This window comes from Camelus ferus, chromosome 6, assembly GCF_009834535.1.
Source record: "Camelus ferus isolate YT-003-E chromosome 6, BCGSAC_Cfer_1.0, whole genome shotgun sequence".
Lineage (NCBI taxonomy): Eukaryota > Metazoa > Chordata > Mammalia > Artiodactyla > Camelidae > Camelus > Camelus ferus.
Window position 1 is genome coordinate 39877036 of NC_045701.1, and position 26814 is coordinate 39903849.

Sequence of the window (26814 nt, forward strand, 5' to 3'; positions counted from 1 at the left end):
TACATGGGTTAGTTGATGTATTCCACTGCACGTGGCAATTTAAAGTGAACACAAGAGGGTTCTCTAAGCACTCTGCATATTACTGTACATCTCATCGAACATTACCAAAACTGTTTTACAGAGAAAACGTATCTACCCATATGAAGGGAAAAGAAAAAGAATCAAAGTACTAAGGAGATAAAAACGAAATCAAAGTAGAATCCATCAAAGGTCTCCAAGTCCTTTACTTTTCTGCACTGAGTCACCAGTCTATGCCATTTGCCTTGCTGATGGGCCTGTCCCAACCCAGCACTGAGCTAGTGACGTGGGGATGTAAATCTTTACACTTAAGATTGTCTCGGCTGCTTGTTCTCAGTGCTATAGGTCTTCTTGCTGTAGAGAGGCGTTACTTCTCAAGGTGGAGTTGGCCCTCAGTACCTGCGGGTCCTGCAGCCACGGTTTCACGCACCTGCGGGGGGAGCCCTCAGACACAGAGGGCAGACTGTACTGTGACATTTTATATAAGGGATTGAGAATCCGTGGGTTTTGGTGTTCCCAGTGGGTGGGGTGTCCTGGAACCAATCCCTCACGGATGCCAAGGGACGACTATAAAACCTCCCTATTAGACCGTCCTATATGTCTGTGTTAATTGTTGGGCCATTGTCAGCCGATCATAGCAGAATTAGGGAAAGTTAAAATGAGAGGAAAATAAAAGAAATCCCATGTCTGGAAAGAAGGAACACTAGTGCAGAAATCATATCAATTAAGGGATGGGGCGGAGGGGATCTCACTGCCAATATAAATCCCAAAGAAAATAAAACATTACAATAAAAATGATTATTATATTACTGATACGAAAAGAGAAAAGCTTGGTTCTGAGTTCACTGAAAAGTTTCCCTTCAGTTTTGAGTGATTCTTCTCTCGAGCCTCCCAGGAGTGCAAGCCTATAATTTTAATTATATCTTGGCATTCTCATAAAGCAAACAGGTAGTATTTATTACCTGGTAGGAAGAATACTTACGAATATGCTTCACAAACCCCAATCGCAGTGCTCTGCAATGGGCCTTTTCAAGGACAGAAGGGGCGAGCCGGGATGCACGTAGGAGAAAACTTGCTCATTAAGGGAAGGTTTGTTATCCAGGAACGTATAATTAAGGTGACGGTCCCAGCTTCTGTGACAGCCAACACTCGGATAGTTGTCTGATTGCTGTGCAGGTCAGGGATCAGCTCTTGCTACAAGATGTAGCCACATTAGTGTGTTAGTGAACAGGTTAGAAAGTAAATTACAGCTGCTGTTCTCAAGCACATTACTGTCGGTCTTCATTGTTTTGTTTTTACTGTACATCAGCAGGACTGTGGCTTCTGAAGACTTTGTGTGACAGGTTAGGCATTTTATCCTTTGAGTAAACAGTAATCATGGTGTGAAGAAAGTGGTGCATTGGAGAATTTGTCCTATTCTTTGAGAATTCCACTCTTCCTTTTTAGTTTGCTCCAAGGGCTCATTGGGGATACATATATTAAGCCCTTTAAATAGTTCATAATAAATCTTTGTCTCAGGCTGATTCTGACAGTTTTTTAAAGAGTCTTTTAAGAGAGACTCCTCAATCATTTGTTAATCCGTGGGGTGATCTTCAGACTTCGGAAAAAAATAACAGCCAGGGCTCTTGGGTAGTGAAAATACAATGTAGGAAAAAATATATAAATATGGAAAATCCCAAGAATATCATCTTACAGAGATTACTTACACGTTCTGCATGTATCTAAATGCTTTCTTTCTTCCCCAACGAGCCAAAAAGAGAAAGGAAAATTGTTGTTGAAATAGCAAGGATTTTTATTGATAATTTTATGTTTTTGGACTTAAAAACACGCATCTCCTAAAATGTTAGACTTCAAATTGTGTACGAGAATATTCTTTGTAAAATAAACTAATTCTCTTAGTAGAAAGATAATTTGGTCTTTGCCCTTGTTTCCCGTTTAGGGCTACGTCTGTCTTCCCCTAAGTGACTTACGTACACACTGCTGTTTCACCTGGTCGGGAAGAGGCATTCAACTTTGAGAGAAAGGATTGTAGATGTTGGTTATTAGTGTCAACAAAAAGACTTTGAAGGGTAAGAAATAGCCTTCGGAATAAAGATCTTTCTAGGCTGGCCTGACGTTTTTCAGTTTCCACTTTAGATATAAGCTAGTTTATCAAGTATATCAGATGTTTATAATTGAAGAATATAACATGTTTTAAAACCCCCAAGAATAATATACAGAACTTACCAGAAGAAAGTAAAGGCAATAGGATCTCCCACGTAGATAATTAATACTAGTAATCATCACTACATCTGTGAATTATTTGTGCAAGGAGTAGAAACTATGCTAAATCCTCTCTACAGAATAAAGGAGTGCTCAATCTCAAGTGTTTTATGTATAAATCATCTACTCTTTCAGGGAAACTTATTTGAATGTATCTGGTTTTGCTTGTAACTAAAGGGATTAAGGAGAAAACTAAAGGACGCAGGTTGTATCTCTGAGTAAGAGGGAGGCTAAGTGGCAGGAGAGGCTTATCCCCAGGCATGCGATCTGAGCCCTCGTGTCATTTCTAAAATGCAGCTTTGCAAGCTGTTAAAAAATGCTAAGAACTTTATTAATGGCATGCCAATGGAGTTTGTTAGGAATAAATGCAATAATAAAATGGAGAAATGGGCAAAAGACAGCCTACTGTTAGAGATGGATTCACTCTCACATCAGGTCAAATAATTGGAGCCCTAGAGCAAGGGCGGCCGTAAATACCTGGCGTCCCCGCAGTGGAGAGAATTAACCACAAAACAGTTACGACGAGTGCAGCGGGAGCGTGCAGCTACCGGGACACAAGGGACACGTGGTGCCCGATTTTAAAATAATCATTTGGCATTACAGAGAAGACACTTAGACCCAGACGCCACCTGATATGATGCTGAAGTGTTGATGTTAAAAATACCGAGTACATCCCTAGAGCTGAATGTGACATGGGGAAAGGGGACAGTAATTAATATCTACAAATCTGCTTTGCACCCAGTTTGAGGAAAGGCTGCTTCTACCCCATTTTTACCATCACCATTAGCAAAGGCCTTCATATTTTTAAATTGAAGGAAAGAGTGTAATTCTGCAGCAAAGCTAATTACAAACTATGTAAATAGAATCAGTAAAAAATGACTGCCTTTTTATCGCTACCACGTGGGAAGACTATGAAAATACACAGATGACCTAACACCAAGTTCAGATACGGAAATGACGCCTACACCGGTATTAGCTGACCAAGATCATAAGCATGGCGCCCTGTTTTCCTCGCAGCCAAGTGGGGCTACTTCTGCCAGGGGATTAGAAGACTTTGTCGAGGTACTGAGATGGACCAGTGGTCATTGAAACTTATTGGGATCAGAAGAGAAAGGAAATTTGCTTAATTAAAGATGTCAAAAATAGATTTTCATTCACAAAATAACAGATATAGATAATTATTGGGCTATCTCCCACTTCTGGCTCCTCTAAATTATTGCGAAGTATAAATAATGTTACTAAGAATATTCTCCAATAAATAAACCTCTGTTCTTTATCGATGGTGGATTTAACACAGGGCTTCTAACTGAAAACACTTTGAAAAATAACCACTTCAAGATGTGCTGGAAGACAGCCAGAAAAAAACCAACAAATTTTAGTTGCCTAGTCAAATTCTTCCCATAAGATTAATAATAATAATAATTAATAATAATAATAATAATAATAATAATTAGCAGAAGACACCGACTCAGGAGACGTTTGTGGAGAACCACCAACCCAGAACACACACATTCACACAGGAAAATAACAACTGGCCATCATGCTGGATGCCACATCTGAGGCAAATTTGAAAAAGTTCCTTCCTCACACCAACGGTCACTTGAATTTTCCATGACTGCTTGGTTCTCCAGCCCTCTCCCATGAGAAAGTTCCAGCCATTCACAAGTTTTTCTGCATCACACAGAAGTATCCCAGGCCAAGTCTTCCAAACTCCATTCTTCATTCCTGCCACCCACGTGACTCCCTCCCCTCAAACCCCTCCTTGGTGCCGCACAGAATCCTTGTTCTTCCATGAGCAGAGATGCCGGATTTAATAGATAAAAATACAGGATACGCAGTTAAAATTGAAAAGTATATGCAATATTTGGGTCATACTAAAAAACAAAACCAAAACAAAGCAGTCATTGTTTATCTAAGATTCAAATTTAACACAGTACCTGTATTTTTACCTGGGAACCCCAATCAGGAGTGAAGTCAGCTATCACCACCATCTTTTCCACAAGCCCCACTTCTGCCTCTTCACCTTTCTTCAGACCTTTCTCCCTTGGAGCCCACGACTCGAAACTCGCTCTTAACTGAGGCCACGATTCCTAAGCTTCTAATTCTCTCAGTGTAAAAGAACAGAGGTTACTCCCCGGTGCTCCCACTGCCACTTCTACACCATTTCCCCCAACATCATCACTTGAAAACTTTCTCTTAAAAAAAAAAGAAAAGCATTCTTTACCTGTTCTCAGAGCCACCGTCTGTCAGCACCCACGTCTCTCACCTACCTTTCTCTGGCGCGTCGGCACGTGCTCAGTGGCTTCAGTGCAGCCATCTGCACCCCGAGGCAAGAGATGCCAGCCTGAGTTTCCAGGATGGGTAACGATTCCACACACATTTCCTCCACCGCCAAAGCTCAGACTCATTTCTTGACTTGCCTTTAGCCACCCATTGGTACAGCCATCCCATGCTTCACTTGGAAAATGCCAAATATCTGTTTAAAAAAAAATTGAGAAACACTTCCTAAGGTATGAGAGCAACAAAAGAAATTACAAAGTGAAAAATGTTTAGACTTTTCTATCTATAATTTTAAAACGTGTATCAATGAACATTATAAACAGAAGTAAAAGGCAGAAAAAATGGGGGAATATTTACAAGAAATATGTATCAAAGGTAGTGTTTTAATATGTACAAGTATCTCATTCAGATTGATAAGAAAAAGACTGGAACTCAGTTGGAAAACAGAAGACATCAATATATGAGTCACTGAAAAAATTCAAACAGCCAGTAAGTGTGTATTAGAACATTGTTCAACCTCATTAGAAATAAAAATGCAAATCAAACACATGGGAAGTTTTCACATGTTGCTTTTCAGGTTTTCTTGTCTGTGTCTTCTGCTAACTTATGTTTTATCAAATAAGATGGCAAGTAATATCAACATCATCCAACAATATTGATAAACATGTAAACTGACATAGCACAACTTTTCTGAAAAACATTTGTATGTATTAGCTTTAAAAAAAAAAGCTTATATACTTTGACCCAGTAATACTATTTCTAGAAATCCACCCTAAGAAGTGATAAGAAAGTTGAAGGAAGATTAATTTCAAATTAATCACTGTGCAATGGAACATTACACAGCCAGGAAAAATAATGTGTTTGAAAGTGATGTACTGATGTGAACACATGCAGATATTATCACTTCTTATTTTGAAGCCTGCCTTGCAACCAAGGCCACTAAAGCCCCAACATCCTTTCATTCCCCAATAGCGTCTAATAAAAGCAATTATCACATAGTGAGCTATGCCTTTTTTAACATTAAAAAATGTGGGCATACACAGGTCTGATTCCAATTTTGAAATAAATACATAATGAAATAGCAAATAAGGCTAAAACCTGTTAGTGTTAATAGTGACTGAAGGTGGGTGGTAAGGTTACTGGGGATTTGTTTCCTTATTTATACTTTTGCCTATTTTCCACATTTTCTATGAACATAGAAGAAAATCGAGATTAAAAACAGGAATTTGTTTAGAAGCGGTAAATAGCATTCTCACAAATCATTCTCTGAACAAAGCCCCCCTACTGGCTGCCTCACTCATGTCACCTCCTCCCCCAACCCTAGCCTATCATTCTTTCCTCTTCCCCAGGCCAACACTCTCAATTTTCACGTGTTTGTCTCTTTACCCTTTGGAATTCCTCACCCTGTTGACTTTCATTCCCATTGTGTAGGCAGCTCCCGTCCCTGGGGAAAGCTGAGCATTGCCTGGAAAACCCACAAAGCCATTACAGGGTATCCTAGAAAACCAGTGCTCTTAAATTTAAGCCACACAACTTGTAACCAGTGTGTAATCTTATTACTGAATTCCCATTGATCCTACTTGCTTTGCCCACATGGGCTGCTCCAGAGCTTTTTCCACTCTCAGAATCCTCTCCTTCTCCCACTTCCATTAACTCAGCCTGACCTTTATTGAGATTAAGTTGCTCAACACCAGTCCCAGCTCACTCCCCTCTCTGCCCCGCCCCTCTCCCATTTTTTCTCTCACATCCTCCTTTATTTTCTCCCCCCTGCCCCTATTTCAGAAGCTCACCTCTCTTTCTCTGTTACTGATGAGATACCCCTTAGGATTTAAATTCTTCAATTAACATTTCTAATCTAGACAACTTGAAACTCAGTCCTCTTAATAAACATGCTCAGCTCTGTTTATTTTCATCACCAAACTTCACCAAAGAGAAGTATATCACTTATTTACTCAGCCTTTATCCTACTTTTCTACTGAAGATGCTCTCTCTGGAGACCCCCCAAAGTTGACAAGGCCAGCGGGTACACCTGGGAGACACGAGACGCTCTGGACAATTCTCAGTAACTAATCCCTGAGTTTCCTACATGGGAAATTATTCGTCTTTAGTATATCACTTATTTTAATTAGGGCCCAAAGTTCAAAGGGTACCATTTCTAAAATTTCTTTGTCACAAGTGCATGTCTACCCAAGTAACAGTTTTATGTAAAGCTTTTTACTGGTGTGGAGTCACGAAGTCACAGGGCAAATCATGAGCACAGAGGTGTGGCATCTGCACCCACACGTCCACATGACCAAAACGTGGCTCTCATCCCTCTCTAGCCCCTCACCCTACACAGCTCTTCTTTGTAGCATTCATCACACTGTTCTATATTTTCCCCTCCTCCCAAATATAAGCATTGTTATAAACAGTCTCCACTTATTATAGATACTCAATATGTATATTTAATGTAAATAACCTGAACAAAGACTAAGCAAGCTATAATGAAGCATCCGATCTGGGTTTACACGTGCTATTTAAAATAGTCCTCATCTTTTAGGGCTGCGTGCTGAGTAAGGACAAGGAGTTCGAGGCACAGGCAGAAGCTCAACCTGTAACCACCTAAGAGGTGCACCCGCCGTCCAGATACTTTGTGTAGCAATGGTTTGAATCACTGCCTGATTCTTCACCCAGCTCTGCACCACTGTTTCTCATCACATGGCATTGTTGTGGTTAGTCCCAGAGCTTGAAAGCAATGAAAAGGCAGAATGCGTATGTGTGCTTGCAAGTGTGCCTCTGGAACCAGACACCTCTCTGTAACTCCTTTGGAAAATATGGTATATTGACAGCATCTGTGCCTGAGATGGAGATCTGGCCAGGATGCTGAGAAAACAGACGTGGCGGTTCAGCTCAATACCAGCAACCAGTTACTGCCCCATGGACAGGCTGCACGGAAGAGTCGTGTATATAAAATAGTATATTAAAGTAAACTTACAAAAGCAAAGAGCAATCACTGCAACCATAATTTTGCCTTCCTCTTTGGGATTCTAATTTTAAAAGCATTAAAGAAGACAGCTGCTCATGCTGTGATACACGCTAAACAGCCTGAAGGATGGAAAAAAATATATTTGTAGCTCATAATAACTATTGACCTTTCTGATATACAGTGTTCTCTGTGTTAGCGATTCAGTTCTATCAACAGTGAAGATTGAACATGACTTTTTAATAGAAAACATGGGGTTTCGAGCTGCCTTCACAAAGGTGTTTATGTGTTGTTGTTTTGTTTTGTGCTACAGAGAGTAAGTCCCGAGGCCCTTTGTCTGACACCATGTTTGTCGTTTAAAAGAAAGAAAAGGAAAGAAAGAGAGGGAGGAAATAAAAGGAGGAAACAGAAAAGGAAAAAAAAAAAGCCTCAACGTTATGGAGTATGTTTTATATGAGGAATTGGCTCGTAAGCACTTTATAGTCGTGATAAAAGCATTGCCACACTCGATCCCATACGCAATATGGGTAATGGAATCCAAGCGGCATCCCGGAGGGCACGCTGTATTTTTCTCTCCGAATAGATCCCTCAAGTGGCAACATTTATAGGGAGTCTCCAATAAGATTTAAAACACTCACTCGCAGTATTCAGACAGCATGTTCTTTGGAGCGCACAGCACAGCCTGCTGCAGAATGGGTCACACTGGATGTCATGGACTCTCCAAGGCTATCTTTACAATACCCAATTTTTCCCCTTGAACTTTCCTGTTGCTTAGTGGCTGTGTATAGAAACACCCACTGGTAGCAGCTTGACTCTGACACTGTGTGTATTTCCCCAGAGTGGTATCATCCAAACACCAACTGTGGAGCAGCAGGCGGCAGCTGAACACTCTCCTCTCCCTCAGGGGACAGCCTCACTGAGTAGCAGCCCCTGCCAAGCGCAGGAAACCTGCACGGCAACCTTATGTGTTACGATTCTCCTCCGAGCCAGACAGACATTGCTGGGGACTTTGTGCTGACAGGTGGCATGGGTTGGCAGATTATTATTTTTTCCCTTTTTGGGGGCAGATTATTTTTAATGTTACTTTGAAAGTTTATTACATCATGATTGAACCACAATTATTTTCACAGCTATGCTCTAGAGTTTCAGTTAATGATTCACAAGTTTCTAAACAAAGCTGAAGACTCACAACTGAGTGGGAGCAGGAATTGGCCCTAATGAGACTTAAATAAATGTGCCTCTCTCATCATTCTCCCGAGCGAGCACTGAAGCTGACAGAGGCAGACTGCTAAGCCCGAGCGTAGAGGCTCGAACTGCGCTTGCCTGACATCCCAACGGAGGCACAACTCAGGTTCACAGAAAGTGGTGGGCACTGCCTCCCCACCGGTGGCCAAGGGTCTCAGTCTAGTCTCCTGAGGGCCATCACCCCCTCAAAGTTGCCCTGGCACAGGGTACTGGCCAGGCCAGTGGGATGAAAATGAACTCTCAAAAGACAGAGAACGAAGTATTCTTTAATCCTGGGCAAAACCAGGCCAATCCTCTTTTAACTACCAAATCCACTGGTCCATGACCCTCAAAATAACACTTAACAGAAAATGCTTCCTTAGAGATGAAGACAAGAGGAGGACGTCATGATTCCCTCTCCTCAAAAAAAAAAAAAAAAAAAAAGACTTCTTGGAACAAGATGTTTGGTGTAAGAGAATGAATGGGCAGGAGTAAAGAGAATAATTCTTACAAGAAAGCATCAGAATATGACTTTATTCAACGTACAAACTGAGTGCCCACTTGTGTAAAACATGATCCTAGGTGCTTGGGGGCATGGGGTGTGGGAGAAGAGCAGGGAATAGTTACAACAAAAGAGAAACAAGATGGTAAGGCTGCCTTTCGAGATACCAAGGTCTCACAGATGACTGTTGATAGCACCTTTTTTTGCAAATTGCACTTTAAAAAAAATCAGTTGAGCATTTACCTTTGAAAGCACAGACCCCCGCCCCTTATAGAAATCAGCACTGCAGGTAGTTTTCCTTACACATGTGAATCCACCATATATTGACACTGGGCAATGCATTCCTTCTCAAAATCACATGAGTTTTACCCACATACGTAGTTGTCATATATCAAAACAAGGCTATGATTTCTCCAAAAAGAGGTCCCACATGAGTGTTATAATAGTTCTCTTTGTATAGCAGATTACCCCTTATATTGACAGATTTAGAAAAGCAAAGGTATCTCACATAGTTTCTACAGGGCAGGCATCCAGTAGCAGCTTATCTGAGTAGTTCTAGCCCAGGAGGCTGCCATGGAGATATCAGTCAGAGCATCTCCATCCAAAGGCTCGCCTGGGGCCAGAGGGTCGACATCCAAGCTCACTCATGTGACTGTGAGTAGGAAGCCTCAGTTCCTCACTGCACTGGCCTCCCCATAGGGCTGCCCAGGTGTCCTCACAACACAGCAGCTGGCTTCCATCAGAGTGAAGGCCCAAAGGGAGCAACAAGGAAACCAGGCTACCTGTTATGACCACGTCACACACCAGCAGCTCTACCACGTGCTACTTAGTAGAAGTAAGTGACCAAACGCAGCCCACGCTCGAGGGGAGAGGAAGTGGGCTCCACCTTTTGGAAGGAAGAGTATTGATGAATTTGTGGCATTTTAAAATCACCATAGTTGTCATCCCAGATAAACATAAAATCTGCTGGGACAATATCTGTGAGAAGAGATTCATTTTTACCATTGACCGACTACTGGGAAATTGAGTCGGAAATATCTTATTACATTAAAGTCAATGTTTAATGAATATTACTTATTGACTATATTAAATATATGTATGTATGTGTGTGTATATATATACTTTATATATATTATATATAAATCTTTGCTGTGGGTGCAAGGAACCATGCTGTGTGCTATAGGGGATTAAAGTTAGACTTGTCTCCACCCTGCTGCCCTAGCATAGGAGACAAAATAAGGATATAAATAAATGTAAGATCAGTATATTGGAAACATCAGGAACTTTGGAGTCGGACAAACAGGTCACATCTGTGTGCTCTGCCACTGACTATCTGGGAGACATGGACAACATACATTTTGAGATAATAATAAAGATTTGTTATTTTCATCAGTCAGTATGGGCTAAGTTATGCTACAGGAAAACACAATCCCCAAATTGCAACAAAGATTTGTTTCTGTAAGGGTGGGTTAAGGGTTCTGCCCCACGCTGTCCTCATTGCAAGACCAAGGCTGATGGAGCAGCCACCAGCTGAAATGCTGACAATCACCACAGCAGAGAGAAAGAGGAAGTAGCGCCGTATGACCAGCTCTTCTCAAAAATGCCACATGGAGGTGACACGTGACTTTTGTTCACAGTCCACTGGCTACAGGAAGCCACATAATCAAACCTAACTTCCAAGTGGCAGGAAAGTTTTTTAAGAAAAGTAGGGGGAGGGTATAGTATAGCTCAGTAGTAGAGTGTGTGCTTAGGATGCACGAGGTCCTGGGTTAAAGAAATAACTTGTCCAATACTTGACACATACTCATTCCAAAGTCCTAAAATACATCAGTATCTAACAGAGCTAACAGCATATGCCAATGAAACAGTTTGGCTTTGTCAAGATAACTGCAAAAGGAACCAGCCTCTCTTCCCTTGTCTTGTGAGGGTCATTTTAGTTATTAGCATTTTGCACAGAACTTGTGAAAAAGGAAAGATTCATGTAGACAATGAAATGAGAAAAGAGTATTTTTAACTCCATATCTTAACAACTTAGCTCACTCCACATCCCCTCAAAAAGGAAAAACACTTCATTCACACTTGAGGAGCAACAGTGTTTTCTCAAAACTTAATGTCTCTTTTCTCTCCCACTCCCACCAGGATTTGATGGCAGTTGTAGGGTTCTGACATTAGGACTGAATTGCAGACATTTGGAGTGTACTAAAAAGAAAGGCCCTCTTTATGCTTTGGTCTCATCCACTCTCAGGGACCCTGGAGAGGGCACCCAAGTGCTCAGAGTGCACCTGGCCCTCGGATCGGCCAGAGAGAACTAGACGGTTCGCTGCCACCTCGTCCTTCCCGACCCTCCCCACCGCCTCCTGCCGCTTCATAATAATAAGGAAGCAGCAACCCCAGTACCAGTTGGGACATCATAAACAGATGTGGAATAACACAGATGACTTCACACTATGGTGGCATTTGCTAACATAAAAATTATTACAACTTTTGCTATAAATTGTTCTGTAAATTTCACAAAATATGCAAAAACTGACATTTCAAGAGCTGAGATCACTTAGATTTAGAAAAAGTTGAGGCCCTTGAGATTCAGCAAAAGAGGGTATATTTCTTTATCTAGCTTTCAGTCATGTGGGTCTTGTTTTTGTTTTGTTTTTCAGTTCCTTGTTTGTAATTCATAGGTCAGAACTGGCCCTATCTGGGCTTTGACCGCTTAATCCAGTTTTACCCATCAATTTCTCCTGCATCTCAGACAGCAGATGTAAGTTCTCTGAATCCCAAATTTCCTATCAGATCATGCAGCAAGCCTGGCCTGCCTCAAAAAGTTGACAGAAGAGCATCTGACATCTAGAAAGCACTCTAAAAATGCTTCTTCGACATGGATTGGTCTTTACAGAGCACCAATCCTAAGGATACTTTTCTAACTACTTTGTCCTTTCTTCACATCTGCCCAGCACACACACACTCGTTCTCTGTCAGTGCTACCGTCATATCGCACGTCACAAAGGACATGTTCCCCTGGCTCTCTCCCAATAGGACCTTCATCACCATCCATGCTTCTCACCTGGGGCACTCAGAAAGGTTCTAAGGCTGCTGCTCTTGTCTGTCACATGCAGATAGTAGATCTCTTTACATGAGCAACACCATTGTCAGAGCTGGGATAACCAGAGCAAATCTACTAGCCCTTGAGGAAGCACGGCCAAGTATGCATGTGCCATGAATTTGTTACGTGTCCCTTTGAAAAGGCCAGCCTGGCAGGTTACTTCTGCCCTTCTCCTCAGAGCTAGAAAGCCATGTGGAGTGAAAGCAGAAATCATCACCAGAAATCAAACTCTTTTCTAAGTTGCCTTCTCTTCTTCTCCCTGAGTCCCCGCCCCATACCCCCACACTCCTGAAATAAAGTTTGAGGACTAGTTTAGGTTTCATTGTTTTTCTTTTTTATGGAAGTATAGTCAGTTTACAGTTTGTGCCAGTGCTGGTGTACAGCATGTTTCAGTCATGCATACACATACATATATTCCTTCTCAGATTCTTTTTCACGGTAGGTTACTACAAGATACTGAATATAGTTCCCTGTGCCCCACAGGATAAACTTGTCATCTATTTTATATATAGCAGTTAGTATCCACAGATCTCGAACTCCCAATTTATCCCTCCACCTCCCCCCTTTCCCCCTGGTAACCATAAGTTTGTTTTCTCTGTCTGTGTGTGTGTTTCTGACAGTTTAGATTTTAAACCTCAGCTTTAGTGGGGCAAAATCTGACTTCAGCATTCCTCTCACAACAGTTGTCCTGGGTTTAATTAACGCTGCCTCCATACATGCTGGAAATTTAACACAATGGCTCGGGGGTGTGTGTTGTATTCACTGCCCAGACAGAGCAGGACACAGTGCTCGGGCTCCACCGCTCATGTAAAGCTCATGTCTCCCTTTCTGTCACCCAGCAGGAAGCACCCATGCTGGGGTCTCTAAAGTGCACACTAATTATGTGTGCAGCTCCCCGTGCTGAAAACAGTAATAATTTCTAATGATGCCTGAATTACCTTTCTGCGGTTACGTGGTTCCTTCCTTACTGGGTTCAGGACATCCTGGACCCCAGCCCTAAAACATAGTTCCCTTTTCTGGGAAGTTTCATTTTTCCTCAGCTGTTGCAAACACAATCTTGCTGAGCAGAGCTGAATTTTTAAGACTGAGTTTGTGGCGTGGATTCTGATGGCTTCCCGTTAGTTCAAGTCTCTGAGGACCAGTGCCCATAAATGTGAAAGGGACACTAGCAGATTGGCGTACTTTTCCATTTCCACCAGGATGAAAAACTGCTATAAATTAAGTCTAACCTTAAATGTATAATCTGTCCTTGGGAGGAAGGAAAAAAAAAAAAAAGGGATATAGCATCTTCAAGCTCTCGGCATCCCTTACGAGAAAAAATTGGTTCTAAGGGTCTCTGATCTTGTGTTTTAGTAAAATAGAACTGCACGGCTGACTGACAGTTCTGATCTAAAGCATTTACGTTTAAGTTTTGATCTCTCTGCTTTTGATTAAAACTAATGAGCTCATTTAATTCAAAATGGGAATCTCTGATAAGAGAAATAAGGTTGATGTGATTGGATTAGAGGGGCAAATTAAACTCTTAGAGCAGAAGTTTGTGCTTATATAGTGTATTAAAAAGCTGTTGGCGTATTATGGCGTGTTAGATGATGAGAAAAATTTCATAGTAATTCATATTTAATCAGAAGAAATGAAAGTACTAAATATAACATGGCTCTGCTTTTCCCTCGAGTGATAAAAAGCTGTACATTTAAAATGACATCAGATCCGTGCTCTCTAAAACAAAAAAAAAAAAAAAAAAAAAAGAAAATCTTAAGAGAGAGACATAAGAAAGGGACACTTGTCAGGGCTTCCATCACCCCAGAACAGAAACGCCATAAATATAGGAAAATACAGTCATAGTAAGACAAGAATGATACAAGATGCCCTAGACTACAAATAGCAAGGTTTCTGTTGTTATAGTAGTGCTCACTCTTCTTTTAACTGAGCATCAAATTTAATATCAAAAATAGATGTTTCTTTCCCTTAGAAATATATGGACTATGTTTCATAATTTAAAATTTAAAAGCCTATTTTTCTTTGTATTTTAATAGCTATTTTTGCACATACTTAATTCTTAAATCTCTTTATTACACATTTTTTTTTTTACCTTCACCCTGGAGAAAATTAGTGTTCACACAGGGCTGCTCAAAAGAAATTCTATTTTGTGGTTTGACATATATGTATTTTTTTACTGTAGAATAAGACTAACTTAAAAGTACCGCTTCAGAAGAATAAAATTAGAGTATCATTAGGCTTTAAAACCCCCAAATTAATTTCTTTTCGGGAAAAGACTTATATTTATAAAACACGTTAGAATATTATTTTTAGAGAAAATAGGCTGACGTTGCCTCCTGGCCTGTCGCATCAAGGTGTTTTTAGGTCAGCACGACTGCAGGCTACCATTTTAAGTTTCAGAAGTAAAAACATATTCTGTTCAGTCTAAATCCATTTAAAGAGAAAGATTAACTATCTTGCTTGAGAGAAGAAACTATGAGTTTCCCCCATCAGAAGCAAAGCAGTAAACACACAGTGTTTTCTGTTCTGATGAGGGCGGGGGAGAAGCAGCCACCTGTGACAGGACAGGAAGGTTGATGGTGAGAGGAGTTTTTGTTTCTGTCTGTATATCCCATCCCCAGCCTTCTATCTCAAGTCAGTTGGAAAGACTTCATGCCTCTTAGTCCCCACAATGAAGGAAACCAGCTCAGGAGGGTAAGGACACTCGCCAATGTCTACCCAACCTTGATGGTTTCCAGGTTCTCAGAACTCCCCAGTAGGCAAATGTTCCAATGAAGGGATTTGGGGGAGAATAAAGAGCCAGTCATCCTTACTCTCATCAGAAGCCTCTCTGCCTCAGTCTTGGCTGACCCCCTAAATCTCTGGGGCCCTTCCTTTTGTGACAGTTCTCTCCATGTGCACCGGCCAAGCCTCAGGAAGTGCTACAATAACTTACTTACTCTCAGACCCCACTTAGGGAGCTGCTGGACGTTAAAAGGCCCGAAAAGCTCTTGCTAGAAACTGGAATGGCGTCTCTTCAGAGACATTAATTTTGCTTTTTTCTTTTCTGCAAAGTAAACATTTTCTAAACGAGGTAAATTGATTACTACACTCTTAGCACCCATCAGTCATTTATTTTTAGTGATCTCAAGGGTTGCACCTGAGGAGTAGCTGTGAGGGGCTGTGTAGAGATCTAAATCATGTGTGTATGTATTTTTGTATTCTTCAGTGGAATCCACCAGCCCCAGTCTGCTAACCACTGACAACACCCTTGAGCGCTCCTTTTTCATCCGAATGAAATCTACTCTGACCAAACGCGGCGTGCACATCAAATCATCAGGATATAAGGTAAGCTGGACTCCAGCAGGGGAGAGACTTGTGTCTCAGGTCCATCCTAGGTCATTTGCAGTGAGTTTCCCAGCTGCTTTGGGTCCATATAATTAATACATGTGATCCCAAGCAGCCCGCGGGGTTCTTAGGTATCTTCCTGTCTCAAGGCAGGGGATTTATCACACCTCCCATGGTCACTTCAGACAGTGCTGGTGCACTAAATACCTCAGCATAGTGTCTTTTCTCAAAGCACCTGTTAATAATGCATCAAGTGCTTCAGTGCATGCTAGAAATTCACTTTGATGGAGAAGGTGCGCCAAATTCACATCCGTCCTGAAGATTCTAGAACTACTACTTAGAAGAATTCTATTTTTTCCCATTCCCCTTTCCAATGCCCCCTTTCTCTTTAGAGAACTGTCCATTTTAGTAACATCTTGCTCACCAAGTTTCATGGATGTAGGTAAGAAAATCAGGTTGGACGGCAGAAATGCTAATTTTGAAATTACAGTTAGTAAACATTCAGTCATACGTCTGCACATACAGAATACTCCACATACAGAAGACACAGTCTGCACAACAGCAAAGACCAAGTGCAGAGTCATAATCTACACTATTAGCACTCTAAGGTTAGGGATATAAAAGCTTTCTAGGGAAATTCCAACATTTCAGTTACTATAGCAACGTAAATTAAGACCTATGAAATTTATGAAATGCCTTTGGCAACCTGAATCTTACCAGTTTTACAGCACACTAACCAATCTCTCAAACAATATTTATTATTTGAGGGAGGACGAACAGAAATGACATGCACTGTCACTGTGGCCAGCATGACCTTCCCCCATTGGAGAGTCTAGAGCTTCTGGGAGCTCGGTTCGTGCGGGACAATGCCAGAGCCTTGTCAGGGATGCTAACGGCCATTCTCATCAGGCCTTAAAAACTTTACGTAAGGCATCAGGAGACTAGCAGCTGCAGGAAAGTCAGAATCAGGTATTTTCTTTGACATGAATTCTTCTGTAAAAAAGGAAGGAGATGGGAAAGGAGGTCCTTCCAAGAATGACCTTTAGCTGAGCTGTCCTACAGCCCAAAGGGCACTTGTGAAACACCATTAACCTTTAACAGGGTTCGAAGTGAGGGAGGGGCACCTGGGCAGCTCTGTGGGCGGGAGGTCTACCTGCAGAGGGATAGGTTGGCCTGTTACAAAGGGATGTGTCGGAGGACTAAAAACAGACTCTCCTTAGGACCGCTCTGTGTGTTCCTGCCTCGCTGAACAGGATACATTTACTAGTTGTTAACTGTGTAGTCTTAGCAAGTTTGGAATTCTACAAGCAGACTATAGGTGTAGTGATTATTGTCACTGCAATGCTAAAAAGACACATTCTTGGCATTCCAACATTTCTGTCTGTCCTTGTTTGTTCTTCGCCTTTCCTGGTTTCTCCTGGTTCGTAGCAGGCATATCCCCGGGAAAGAGGGGGAGAAGAAGTGAGGTATACTGAATAAGCAATATCTAGTATAATTCAGTACCATTAGATAACTTAATTTTTTGGAAACCAACAAAACAGCATCATTACTTTCATATAACAGGGATCATAAAGCTCTGCAGAATTTTAGATCTGCCCAAAAGTGGGATGTGTGGGCGCAAAGGTAATATGGAGAAATGCTCTGCGTTTCCATCTAGGTAAGAGAGCAAGTGGCTTGGGTTCTGTTTGTTCTGCCATTCGGGCAGCTCAGTCAAGCATGTTTGCTACGTGACCTGACGCTGGACAAGCTAATTTCTTAAATATTGATAGAACATTCATTATTTTGACTAATATTTATTGAGCTCCTAATATGGAGCCTGTTCGAGATCCTCAACCCAGCGTTGAACAAGAAAGAGTCCCTGCTAACTGCTAACTAATGGGGGAAACAGACAATAATAAGTAAATAAAGAAGGTGACTTCAGAGAGCGATGAAGGCTCACACAACAGTAGGTAACATTTACGAGCCTGGAATAGCTTGTGTGTGTTGGTCCTCATAACTGTCCAGGAGGAAAATATTTTCATTGTTTCCATTTTACGGATGAAGAAAGGCTAGAAAGATTAATTCACACATCTAAGGTCACACACAGAAGGGCCAGAACTGGGATTTGACCTCCACACTATTAGGGAGAGAGTGAAGCAAGGTAATGTGAGGGAGTGGCTGGTGGGGACCACTTTAGGTAGGGTCACAGGAGGTCTCCTTGAGGAGGTGACCTGTCACACCTATGAGGTGTGACTGGAAAGGGACCTCTGTGAAAACATACGGAAGCAGAGTGTTTCTGGAGCTCCTCGGGGCTAGGATAAGGATACCTTGCTCTAAGAAGGGAAACAAAATATTAAAAAGTATAACCTTGAACATCCAGGATTAGAAAAGATTGAGAAGCTGTTCCAGTTTGTATCAAATTATATAATACGAAAGTGATCACACTCCTCTGACAGCACATCTTTCTCAAGATATCCTGAAAGTCTCCAGCCACTGCCTTCCTCCCTCCCTAGAACGGCAAACTCCGGAGTTGGTTCACCCACCATTCGCCCAACAAGACGAATCATCCTTCAGATTCAGCTCTCCCCCCTCCCTCTGCAGTGAACTTTCCTCGTTAATTAACCTTGTCTGGAAGTTAGTGGAAGAGCTGATGAGAAGCCATGACATGACACAGCTGAGTAACATCCCTATTTATCTGTTCATTCTCAGTAAATAAATCTAACAGCTTATAAAACATTCAAATAAAACTGGTAATCACCCCACCACCACACAATAAACACAAATAAAAAGAAACAGTGATGATAATTTCTCCATACTCCCAATATTCTCCCTAATTTATTGCCATTGTTTGCTTTTTTCTTTCCCGTTAGTTACAGATTCAAGATGTTCAGCTTTGCTCAGTGCAGGTCACTGCATTTCTCTCCATTTTTTCTGTGACCTTGGCACATGGACTATTCTGACTTTCTCCATCACTATTGAGTGTCATCCTTGTTGTCACTGACAGTAATCATAGTAGCAAAAGTACCACTTATTGAACATTAGGAGACAGTGTACCACTTTATACTTATTTTACCAAATCCCCAAAACTTTATTTAAAAACTTCCTTTGTGCTGGGCATTATTCAAGCGTTACATTCTATTATTGTGCCCATTTTGCAGGTGGTGAAACTGAGGCTGTCATAGGTTCAGTATTTTGTCCATATTCATTCATATAGATCTAAAGTCACTTCTGAGGAGCCAGGATTGACAAGGCATCTAAGCTCCAGAGCCTGCCCTGTTCCCTCCTCTGCCTCACTGCTTAATGGATTAAGTCCCAAGTGGCTTAATGGATTAAGTACTAAGAAGGGCTCAGTGCACACTGGACCTCAATATGTGAAAAATTAATCTAAATTTTAAAAAGGAAAACCTCTTGCCTGATTAGGACCTTCCCTTGGTAGCTCAGCACAGCCTGCCATGCTAGTTAACAGAGATTTACAGAGATTTACCTGCCTTTTCATCAGGGCATATGATACTCACTCAGGTACCCAGGAACAAGAATTCTAGCCAAAGAAGTACCAGTTGGGATCTGCTAATTCAGATAAAGCGTGGGATGTAAATTGCTCTTGCTTCCATGCCCCAGGCCTCAGGAAAGTTGCCCTCTCGCCCATGAAGTTTCCCAGCTATGAGCTGACATGCGTTGGTTGTCTCCGTCTGTCCCCACTGGCTTTGAACTCCACAGTGGCACGTTATCTGGACCAGTCACTTTTCATGCCTCAGGGGATTCCTTGTTGTTTAGGTCTCACTGTTGGCCCGTATCTTAGCCTAGCACAGCTCTCCTTTCAGCTGCACTGCATCAATATTCTGCCTTCTTGATTAGGTCTGTGTCTAGGGGAGCTTACTAGGTACAGCACAGGGGTAAAAGGAGATTTTTAATCAGAGAAATTAGAGAAGTTAAGACTCATAGGGTCGCCTCCTTAGCTCCCATCTTTGGAGGATAGTTTCCTTTGGGGCAGGGCTGTCAGTTTTCTAATCTATTCTTAAATGCCCACCAGCATCACTGTCATTTCTGGAGTATTCACCCACACACACTATGATGTCCTTACCTCTCATGACATGGTAGAGCATCCTGGACTGAGAAACTCAGAGAGAATCTATGTTATTTTTATATAGTGCTGAGCACGTCTCCTTGAAAACCCTCAAGTTCTGGGAGTTCCTGCTATGACACATAAAAACAGATTACTAAGGGAGGAGGGGAGAACTTCAGATTCTTAAAAATAAACAGTCCCCATCTGGGATGATTTAGCTAGGGATTTGCCTGTAGCTAAGTGTTGAACTAAATGATTTCTGAAATCTATCCAACCAATCTATCCTTATGGAATAAAGAGTCCAAGTATAAATAATAGAGGAAACACTTTGAAGGTTCACTAGTTTCTTAGGACTGCTGGTGTTATTCAGCTTTAAGAATCTCTATCAATATCTAAGCATGAGGTAACAAAAGCAAAAAATTAGAAGGTGCTCATTAGCTAAAGGAAATTCTTTTGTCTCCTCTAAGCACATAGACTTTTTTATATTACAAATTTCTCTGGTTCATGTTTTAAAATTCATGGTTGTATCTATCCATGGAGTAAGGCAATTCCATAATTTTAACAGTGATTTCTTTTATTTTGGGTGTCATAGATCCCTTTAAGGACTTGATGAAATCTGTAGAGCCTCTCCCTCAAGGTAAATGCATTTTGCATCAGGAAGTTCTTGGATCCCTGAAGTGTTTCCAGTGATTTCAGGTTACAAAACCCTATTTAATATGATGACATCTTTGGTACTTATCACAGTAGCCCTTTCCTTCCTCCTCATTTCTCCCTCCCGTTTGTCCATTTAGTGTTAATAATACATATTGAACTCCTGTGGCAAAAGACATCAACTCCTAGATTACAAAAGTACAAAACTAAGATTGACATTTTGATCTGCACATGCATATAAAGATAATCTTCTGAAAGAGTATCTCTCAGAATATATTTGTTATAAAAATAATACCTACTATTAAAAGATTATATCTGTAGTTGAAAATTATTTTCCATGGCACAGGGTCCTCCTGTCTTTTCCTGTTCACTTAAGTGTGCGACAGAGTTGCAGCACGAGGATTTCCAATGTCAAAATCACAGCTAGGTAAATTTTAAAGTTGAAGGCTTTTCATATGCAAACATATTTTTGATTGAATGTGTATATTGACAAGACTCAAGATGATAGCAAACCAGAAGGGAATTATTACTGTTTCAGTCATCTGGAATTTTAGTTCTTGGTTTAATTCTTTCATGAAGTCTGTAATACTAAGATACCGGCCCCTCCCTCTTGATGACCTGTCACTTTCATGTGCTGCCAGAATTGGTTAAATCCACCTGCTTCTATTTCCATTCCTCCAGTTTAAAGCCATTTTCTGGATCTGTTGTGAGAAATTCCCACATTATCTCCCAGAAACTTTTACTTCTCCGTTCCATCCTGCACTCTGCTCCATGGAATATCTTCCCAAAGTCTAAGCAGTCATTTCCTCTCTGCTCCTAAGACATCAGTGGTTCATAGTGCCAACATATTCAAGAATCTGGTCCTCACCTACCACCACTGCCACATTCTTTCTGGGAACTCTCCATACTGATGCTCTAGTAAAATCAGTCCAACCACCTTTTCAGAAGTGTATTTGCATATTCACACTGCTATGCTTTTGGCCATGATTTTTTCTTCTTTCCCTGAAATGCCTTTATGCCACACTTCCACCTGGAAAACTTGCTCAACCAATATGGCACTACTCAAACATCACTTCTTTTTTCGTCTCCCCCAGTGCACCTATCCCTTCTCCTCTGTGCTGCAATAGCATTTTTTGTTTTCACTCAAGCCCTCTGTGCCTCAGTTTTCTCACCTATAAGACAAAACTATTCATAATATGTAACTCGAAGAATTTTTATACAGATCAAATGAAGTAACCCAGGCTCAGCTGTCTGTCTTCTTTCCGTTTTATGAAGCACTTTCATATAATTCCATATGACCCTCACAAGAATTCCTTTCAGTAATTATGTCTAGTCCCAATTTTGCAGATAGGTAAAACTGAGGCACAGAAATAAGAATTAACTTGTCTCAACTCACATAAATGGTAAATGGCAAAACTGAGAGAAGTATTCAGACCCTTCAATTCCAAATGCCTTCTTCTTTCCCGTATCCCGCCCTGGACACTGGGTGCTTTCTTACCCTTTCTTCCCGCAGCACCTAGCACGGTATGCTGCATGGAGTTGCCACTTGGGAAATGTTAGCTGACTTGAACTGCATGCTCTCTTTTTCCAAGACAGCAGTGACAAACGTTGACAGTACTCAGCCCTGGAACATAGCACTAGAGATCCTGCTAGTTGGCATCAGTGTCTTTTAGACGTGACCACTGGAAGAGCTGTGCACCCAAACGACCAGACCATGACCTGGCTCACACTCTGCCATCCTGCCTGCCAGGATACTGTTACTCTTTACCAGCACCTTATGGAAATCAGAATGTACCACATCTACGGCACTCCCTGAGCCATCAGTTGAGAATTCCTTTTGGAAAACAAAAAATAGAGTCCTTTTAGTGTCACTTACTCATCACGACTTCAAATTAGCATCTGGTGATCACCATTTTCTTTCTATGAAATCATCTTTCAAGAACTTTTTTCTAGATATTAACCTTCTGAGGCCCTATCTCCCTGAAAATTAGAACAATATTCAATAATATCCTGGCTCCTGGCACAACTCCATGACTTGTCAAAGATGCTAGAAATACATCAAGTGTTGTTATAAGAAGGCTAATTCTTTCTTTGCTCAGGAGGGTAACTGTATGCAGTGACTTTTTATTGTAGCAGGAGAAGTTCCATTTGGAGGTATGCCCAGCACTAATGTAGGGGACAAGAGCGTGGCGGTCCTTCTCTGGAGATTTCTAAGAGCATACACTGAACTATCAGTTAGGAGTCTCTCCTCCTAGACACACATGGACAGACTAGATGCCATCTGGATGTCTCTTCCAGTCTGAGACTCAGAAATGCTCCAGGTGTCCAGGCATATCACTGCGTCTCCTGAAACCTTTGCTGCAGCTTCATGTTGTTTGAAATGATGACTACGGCATTCCAAGCTTCACAACACGTAACTGTCTTGTCAAATCAATAGATGAATTTTCAGAGAGACCAAAAATTCTGTCAACCCATTCAGGCTTTCTAAGATGACGCATACATTGCCTTTCAATCAACCCAGATACCCAGAATAAATTGAAGGAGAAAAAAACATTTCCAGGGTAAAACTTACAGGCAGAGGTAACCCTGATGAAAAACGCAAATAGAGGAGAGAACCAATAAAATCAAATTTTTAAAATCCTATTATCTCATTTTAGTCCCTGCTCACCTCTGCACAATTGTCCATTACGACGTGGTTTCCAGTGTCATTTTAAATATAACTGACATTGTTTCTGATCTTAAAGAATTTACTTCCCATTACCAAGGCATGACAGGAGTTCTGGCTTGGGATATGTCATTTCTGCCGGGACTAATCAGCTAGCTGTTTTACCAACTCAAGGCATAATCACTAGCCACTCCGTGAAGTGTCTGTAAAGTCTAAGTGTGTCAGTAAATGCAGCCCAAGTACGTTGCTGACTTACAGGTACCTCATTTCCCATTATACAGATTTGAGAAGCAGGTAGGACAAACAAGAGCATCCCATCTTTGACTAATTCTCAATCTTTTCAGGTCGGTTTTCTGAGTCTTTGCTAGCTAAGAATGAAAACGATGATCACTTTGAAAATGACATCAATGATACAAAAATTAACAACCCTTTCTGTATATAAGGTCACTTAACTATTGAGTGTCCTTCAAAAGTAATCATTAATGTCTTTGTAAATATATTCTCAATCTAATAGATTCTAAAATATCATCTGTTGAGAGGCTTTGGCCCATTAAAGCGATTTTTATAAGAAAGAAAAAACAGATTTCAGAACTAAAAAGTAAACATAAACACAGCCCCACACTTTTTTAGGCCCAGCCCTCTTCGATGTGCTGAGATGCCCCAACAACAGCCGCCCAGGTCCATAATTTCTGTTTCCCTAAAGTAACCTCTTGATCCAGGGGTCCAAAGTAGCACTTACCTAACTCTTTACAGATTTCAGGGGCTTCCTGATCCATAACCCTCCCTGTTTAACCCTCATTACCTCAAAACCACTCTATAGACAAGTGACTAAGCACACAGGCTGTGATGTCAAACAGCTGAGGATTTGGACTTGGCCCTGCCATAGCTCACTCTGACTTTAAGTATACCGCTTAACTTCTTTAAGCATCTGTTCCCTCTCTTGGCAAGTCCAAGTATCAGCAGGTACTTCACAAGACTTTTGTAAATAAAAGTGAAGCAGTGCCAATACACAACCACCATGATGCCTGGCCTGCAGTGAGCACACAGGATGTGTCCTTACATGAAATTTCACGTTTATGGAATTCCTATTGTGAGTTTGATAAAAGACTGACCTAGACAGTCCAAAAACCTTAGCTTCTATGCGTCTGCATAAGCACCTAAGACTATGGAAAGTGGTAATTTGCCAATAATACTTCGGATTATCTCCTGGAAGTAATGTGAGCTCCAGAATAATAAATGATTTCTTTTGAATATAGAAAATGCATTTATTTCTGGGAAATTTCTCCCTGCTTAAGTGTCCTGAATATTGATTTGATTATGAGATACAAAAAAATGTAACTGAAATACATCATCTGTCCCCTTAACAAAAGAAACACATACCAAATGGTTTTCTTTAGAATTGACTTAGCGTCATGGCAAGACTAATATAGTCCTTTAATGCAAGAATGAAGTAGAGGCAGGGCCAATTTGATGGTGTTAAGCTCTGGAATAAATGCAGCTTCTAGGCTCCTCTAAGCTCACAAGGCTGCAGTTTGGTTAAAGCACCTATACACACATCACCAGACCCTCAGAGGAAGGCAGACCACCACGGGGCCGGAGTCCAGCCTTACCTCAGAGGTTCTCTACAACGTTCCAGAGAAGATGCTGCTGACTCATTCCAAGTGAGGAGAAAATGCCAGGATTCTGGACTTCAAATCTTCTCGTGTAGTCTCTTCCCAGGGGACAAGGAACTGATCTCATTTTCCCATCTCTCCATGAATGCCCTCTACCATCAGACTAAAAGAATGGCCTTGTTGCAAGGTGCTTTGCAAGACTCTTATTTAAACAAAAGAATCATCTCTCTAATCAGTTCTCTATCCTCTGTAGTAATATTCAAGAGAGACTTTGGGCTGCTGCCTTGAGAGAGAGAGAGAGAGAGAGAGAGAGAGAGAGAGAGAGAGTGTGTGTGTGTGTGTGTGTGTGTGTGTGTGTGTGTGTGTGTGTGTGTTTTTAATCTGAACTATCAGTGGGCAGTAGGTATTTCTAAGTCACCATATTGGAAACATCACTTTGAGCTTATTGTTGGCAGCGGTCTACAGAAGCAATCTGTACGTACCTGCTTTTTCTTCTCCTTGGAATATATACTCTTCTCAGATAAACCCATGGGTCACACCTACATTTCATGCAGATTTCTTCCCACACATCACTGCCCTTGCCACCCCATATAAAATAGCTCAACACACCCTCTGTATCCCATCAGCTGCTCTGCCCTGCTGCCTTGTTCTTCACCACACTTAGCACAACCTAACACAATTTCATAAACATGTCTGTATATAATTTGTCTTCCCCACCACAGTGTAAGCTGAAGTTCCTAGAATAGTTGGTCACATACTAGAAATTCAATAAACATTTCTCTAAAACATGAATGAATTTATAAATATTGGACATCATTTCTACTAAGGCCAGAAGATATTCCTTCCCTGGGTCAATATGCTAGTTCCTTTAAAGGGGATATGGAGATGAGACTATTCAGCCAATAGAATTATGTTTTAGTTTCCAGGCCCTGTTGCTAAGTAAGATAACTTGACGTTTTCTTCCATTTCCTCTTCAAAGGGCTTCACTAATGGTTGACATATTCTATGACATATTTTTCATGCTACCATATTCAGTTTTTTTTAATCAACATGTATTTAACTTGTACCCCACTTGTACCCAATTCTAGTGTCTAGAACTCTGGAAGTACAATCAAGAGTCACTTGATTATTACTTGGTAGTTCTGAATATATTTATTAGTTCTCAACAGCCCCTTGTTACATGTCCTTCAAACTCATGACTCCTTGTAGAAGTCATGAAAACAGAGTGGCTTAATAGGAGCCCACCTGGTGAGGGGAGTCAGAAAACTTCATCCTGTTACTAGTGCGTTGCTGCTTGCTTGCTCTGCAACGCTAGACAAGCAGCCTGATTTTTCCAGGCTTCTGTTTCTTTGCTGGAAACAGAATAATAATAGGACTTGCCTTCAGTGTTCCCTCGTCATTTGATGGTTGAGATGACATCCTCCTGACTCTCTATGTTGGGGTGAAAGCCCCTTTGGGGTACTCTGGGTGGAATGGAATAGAGGACCTGCCTAATCAGGAGCAGCCCCTGACTCCTGGGAACAGAGAGGTTGCAGCCCACCGGGAAGTCCCAGCGAAGGCCACACAGTTACCAGGAGCTGCCATATTGCCTGTGGCCGGTGCCGGCTTGAGAAATATTCCAGAGAACATTTAACTAAATCACTGCAGCAAGGGAAAGGGGATCGGGGGAGGACTTTGTAATCCTTAGGGAGGGCTCAGTGGACTTCGTACCTAGTCCTATGTACAGACTATGGCTCGACTAGACTCCGAGAAATCATCCGAGATCCTAAATTGAAGGCAAAGATAAAATGGTGATTTGCGGGTAATACTCTCTGGCCTTCTTCCATGAGCAGTGACAAATTTCTTTTCCTTACTCTCTTTAAGGCAACATGTATTCACCTCACTTTTAATGCCAAATAACAAGTTCTTATTAAAGTTGTCTCTCTTGCCGCCCCCCCCCCCCCGTTTTTTTGCTTTTGGCTTACTGTTGTCAGAAATGGTTATAAGTTTCCAGTGGAAGGAAAATCCATCTTTTAACCTGCCTGGAATAGTCCTACAGGCAGCTGAGCCCTGAGTCAATGTTCTTTAATGGTAAGTGGAGTTAATGATATGATAGTTATCAAACTCCTCAAAGAAAGGTGCCATGGACATGTAAAACATTCTTATTCTTGAATTGTTCTTTTGCTATAAATTAC

The 26814-nt window shown here is 41.3% G+C and overlaps 1 protein-coding gene and 1 long non-coding RNA gene across 6 annotated transcripts in view; one reads left to right on the forward strand and one right to left on the reverse strand.

Moving 5' to 3' along the window:
- The window catches only part of NPAS3 (neuronal PAS domain protein 3), a 799363-nt gene that overhangs the window by 719253 nt on the left and 53296 nt on the right, over positions 1-26814 (forward strand). For all 4 annotated transcript variants that reach the window (XM_032481854.1, XM_032481855.1, XM_032481857.1 and 1 more), the window contains one exon: positions 15551-15669. In XM_032481854.1, coding sequence (XP_032337745.1) covers positions 15551-15669 — 119 coding nt within the window. The remainder of the gene's footprint in view (positions 1-15550; positions 15670-26814) is intronic.
- Positions 1-26814, reverse strand: part of LOC116664221 — a 228922-nt gene that overhangs the window by 86449 nt on the left and 115659 nt on the right. For both annotated transcript variants that reach the window (XR_004320622.1, XR_004320621.1), the window contains exon 3: positions 4551-4756. This is a non-coding gene — a long non-coding RNA (uncharacterized LOC116664221). The remainder of the gene's footprint in view (positions 1-4550; positions 4757-26814) is intronic.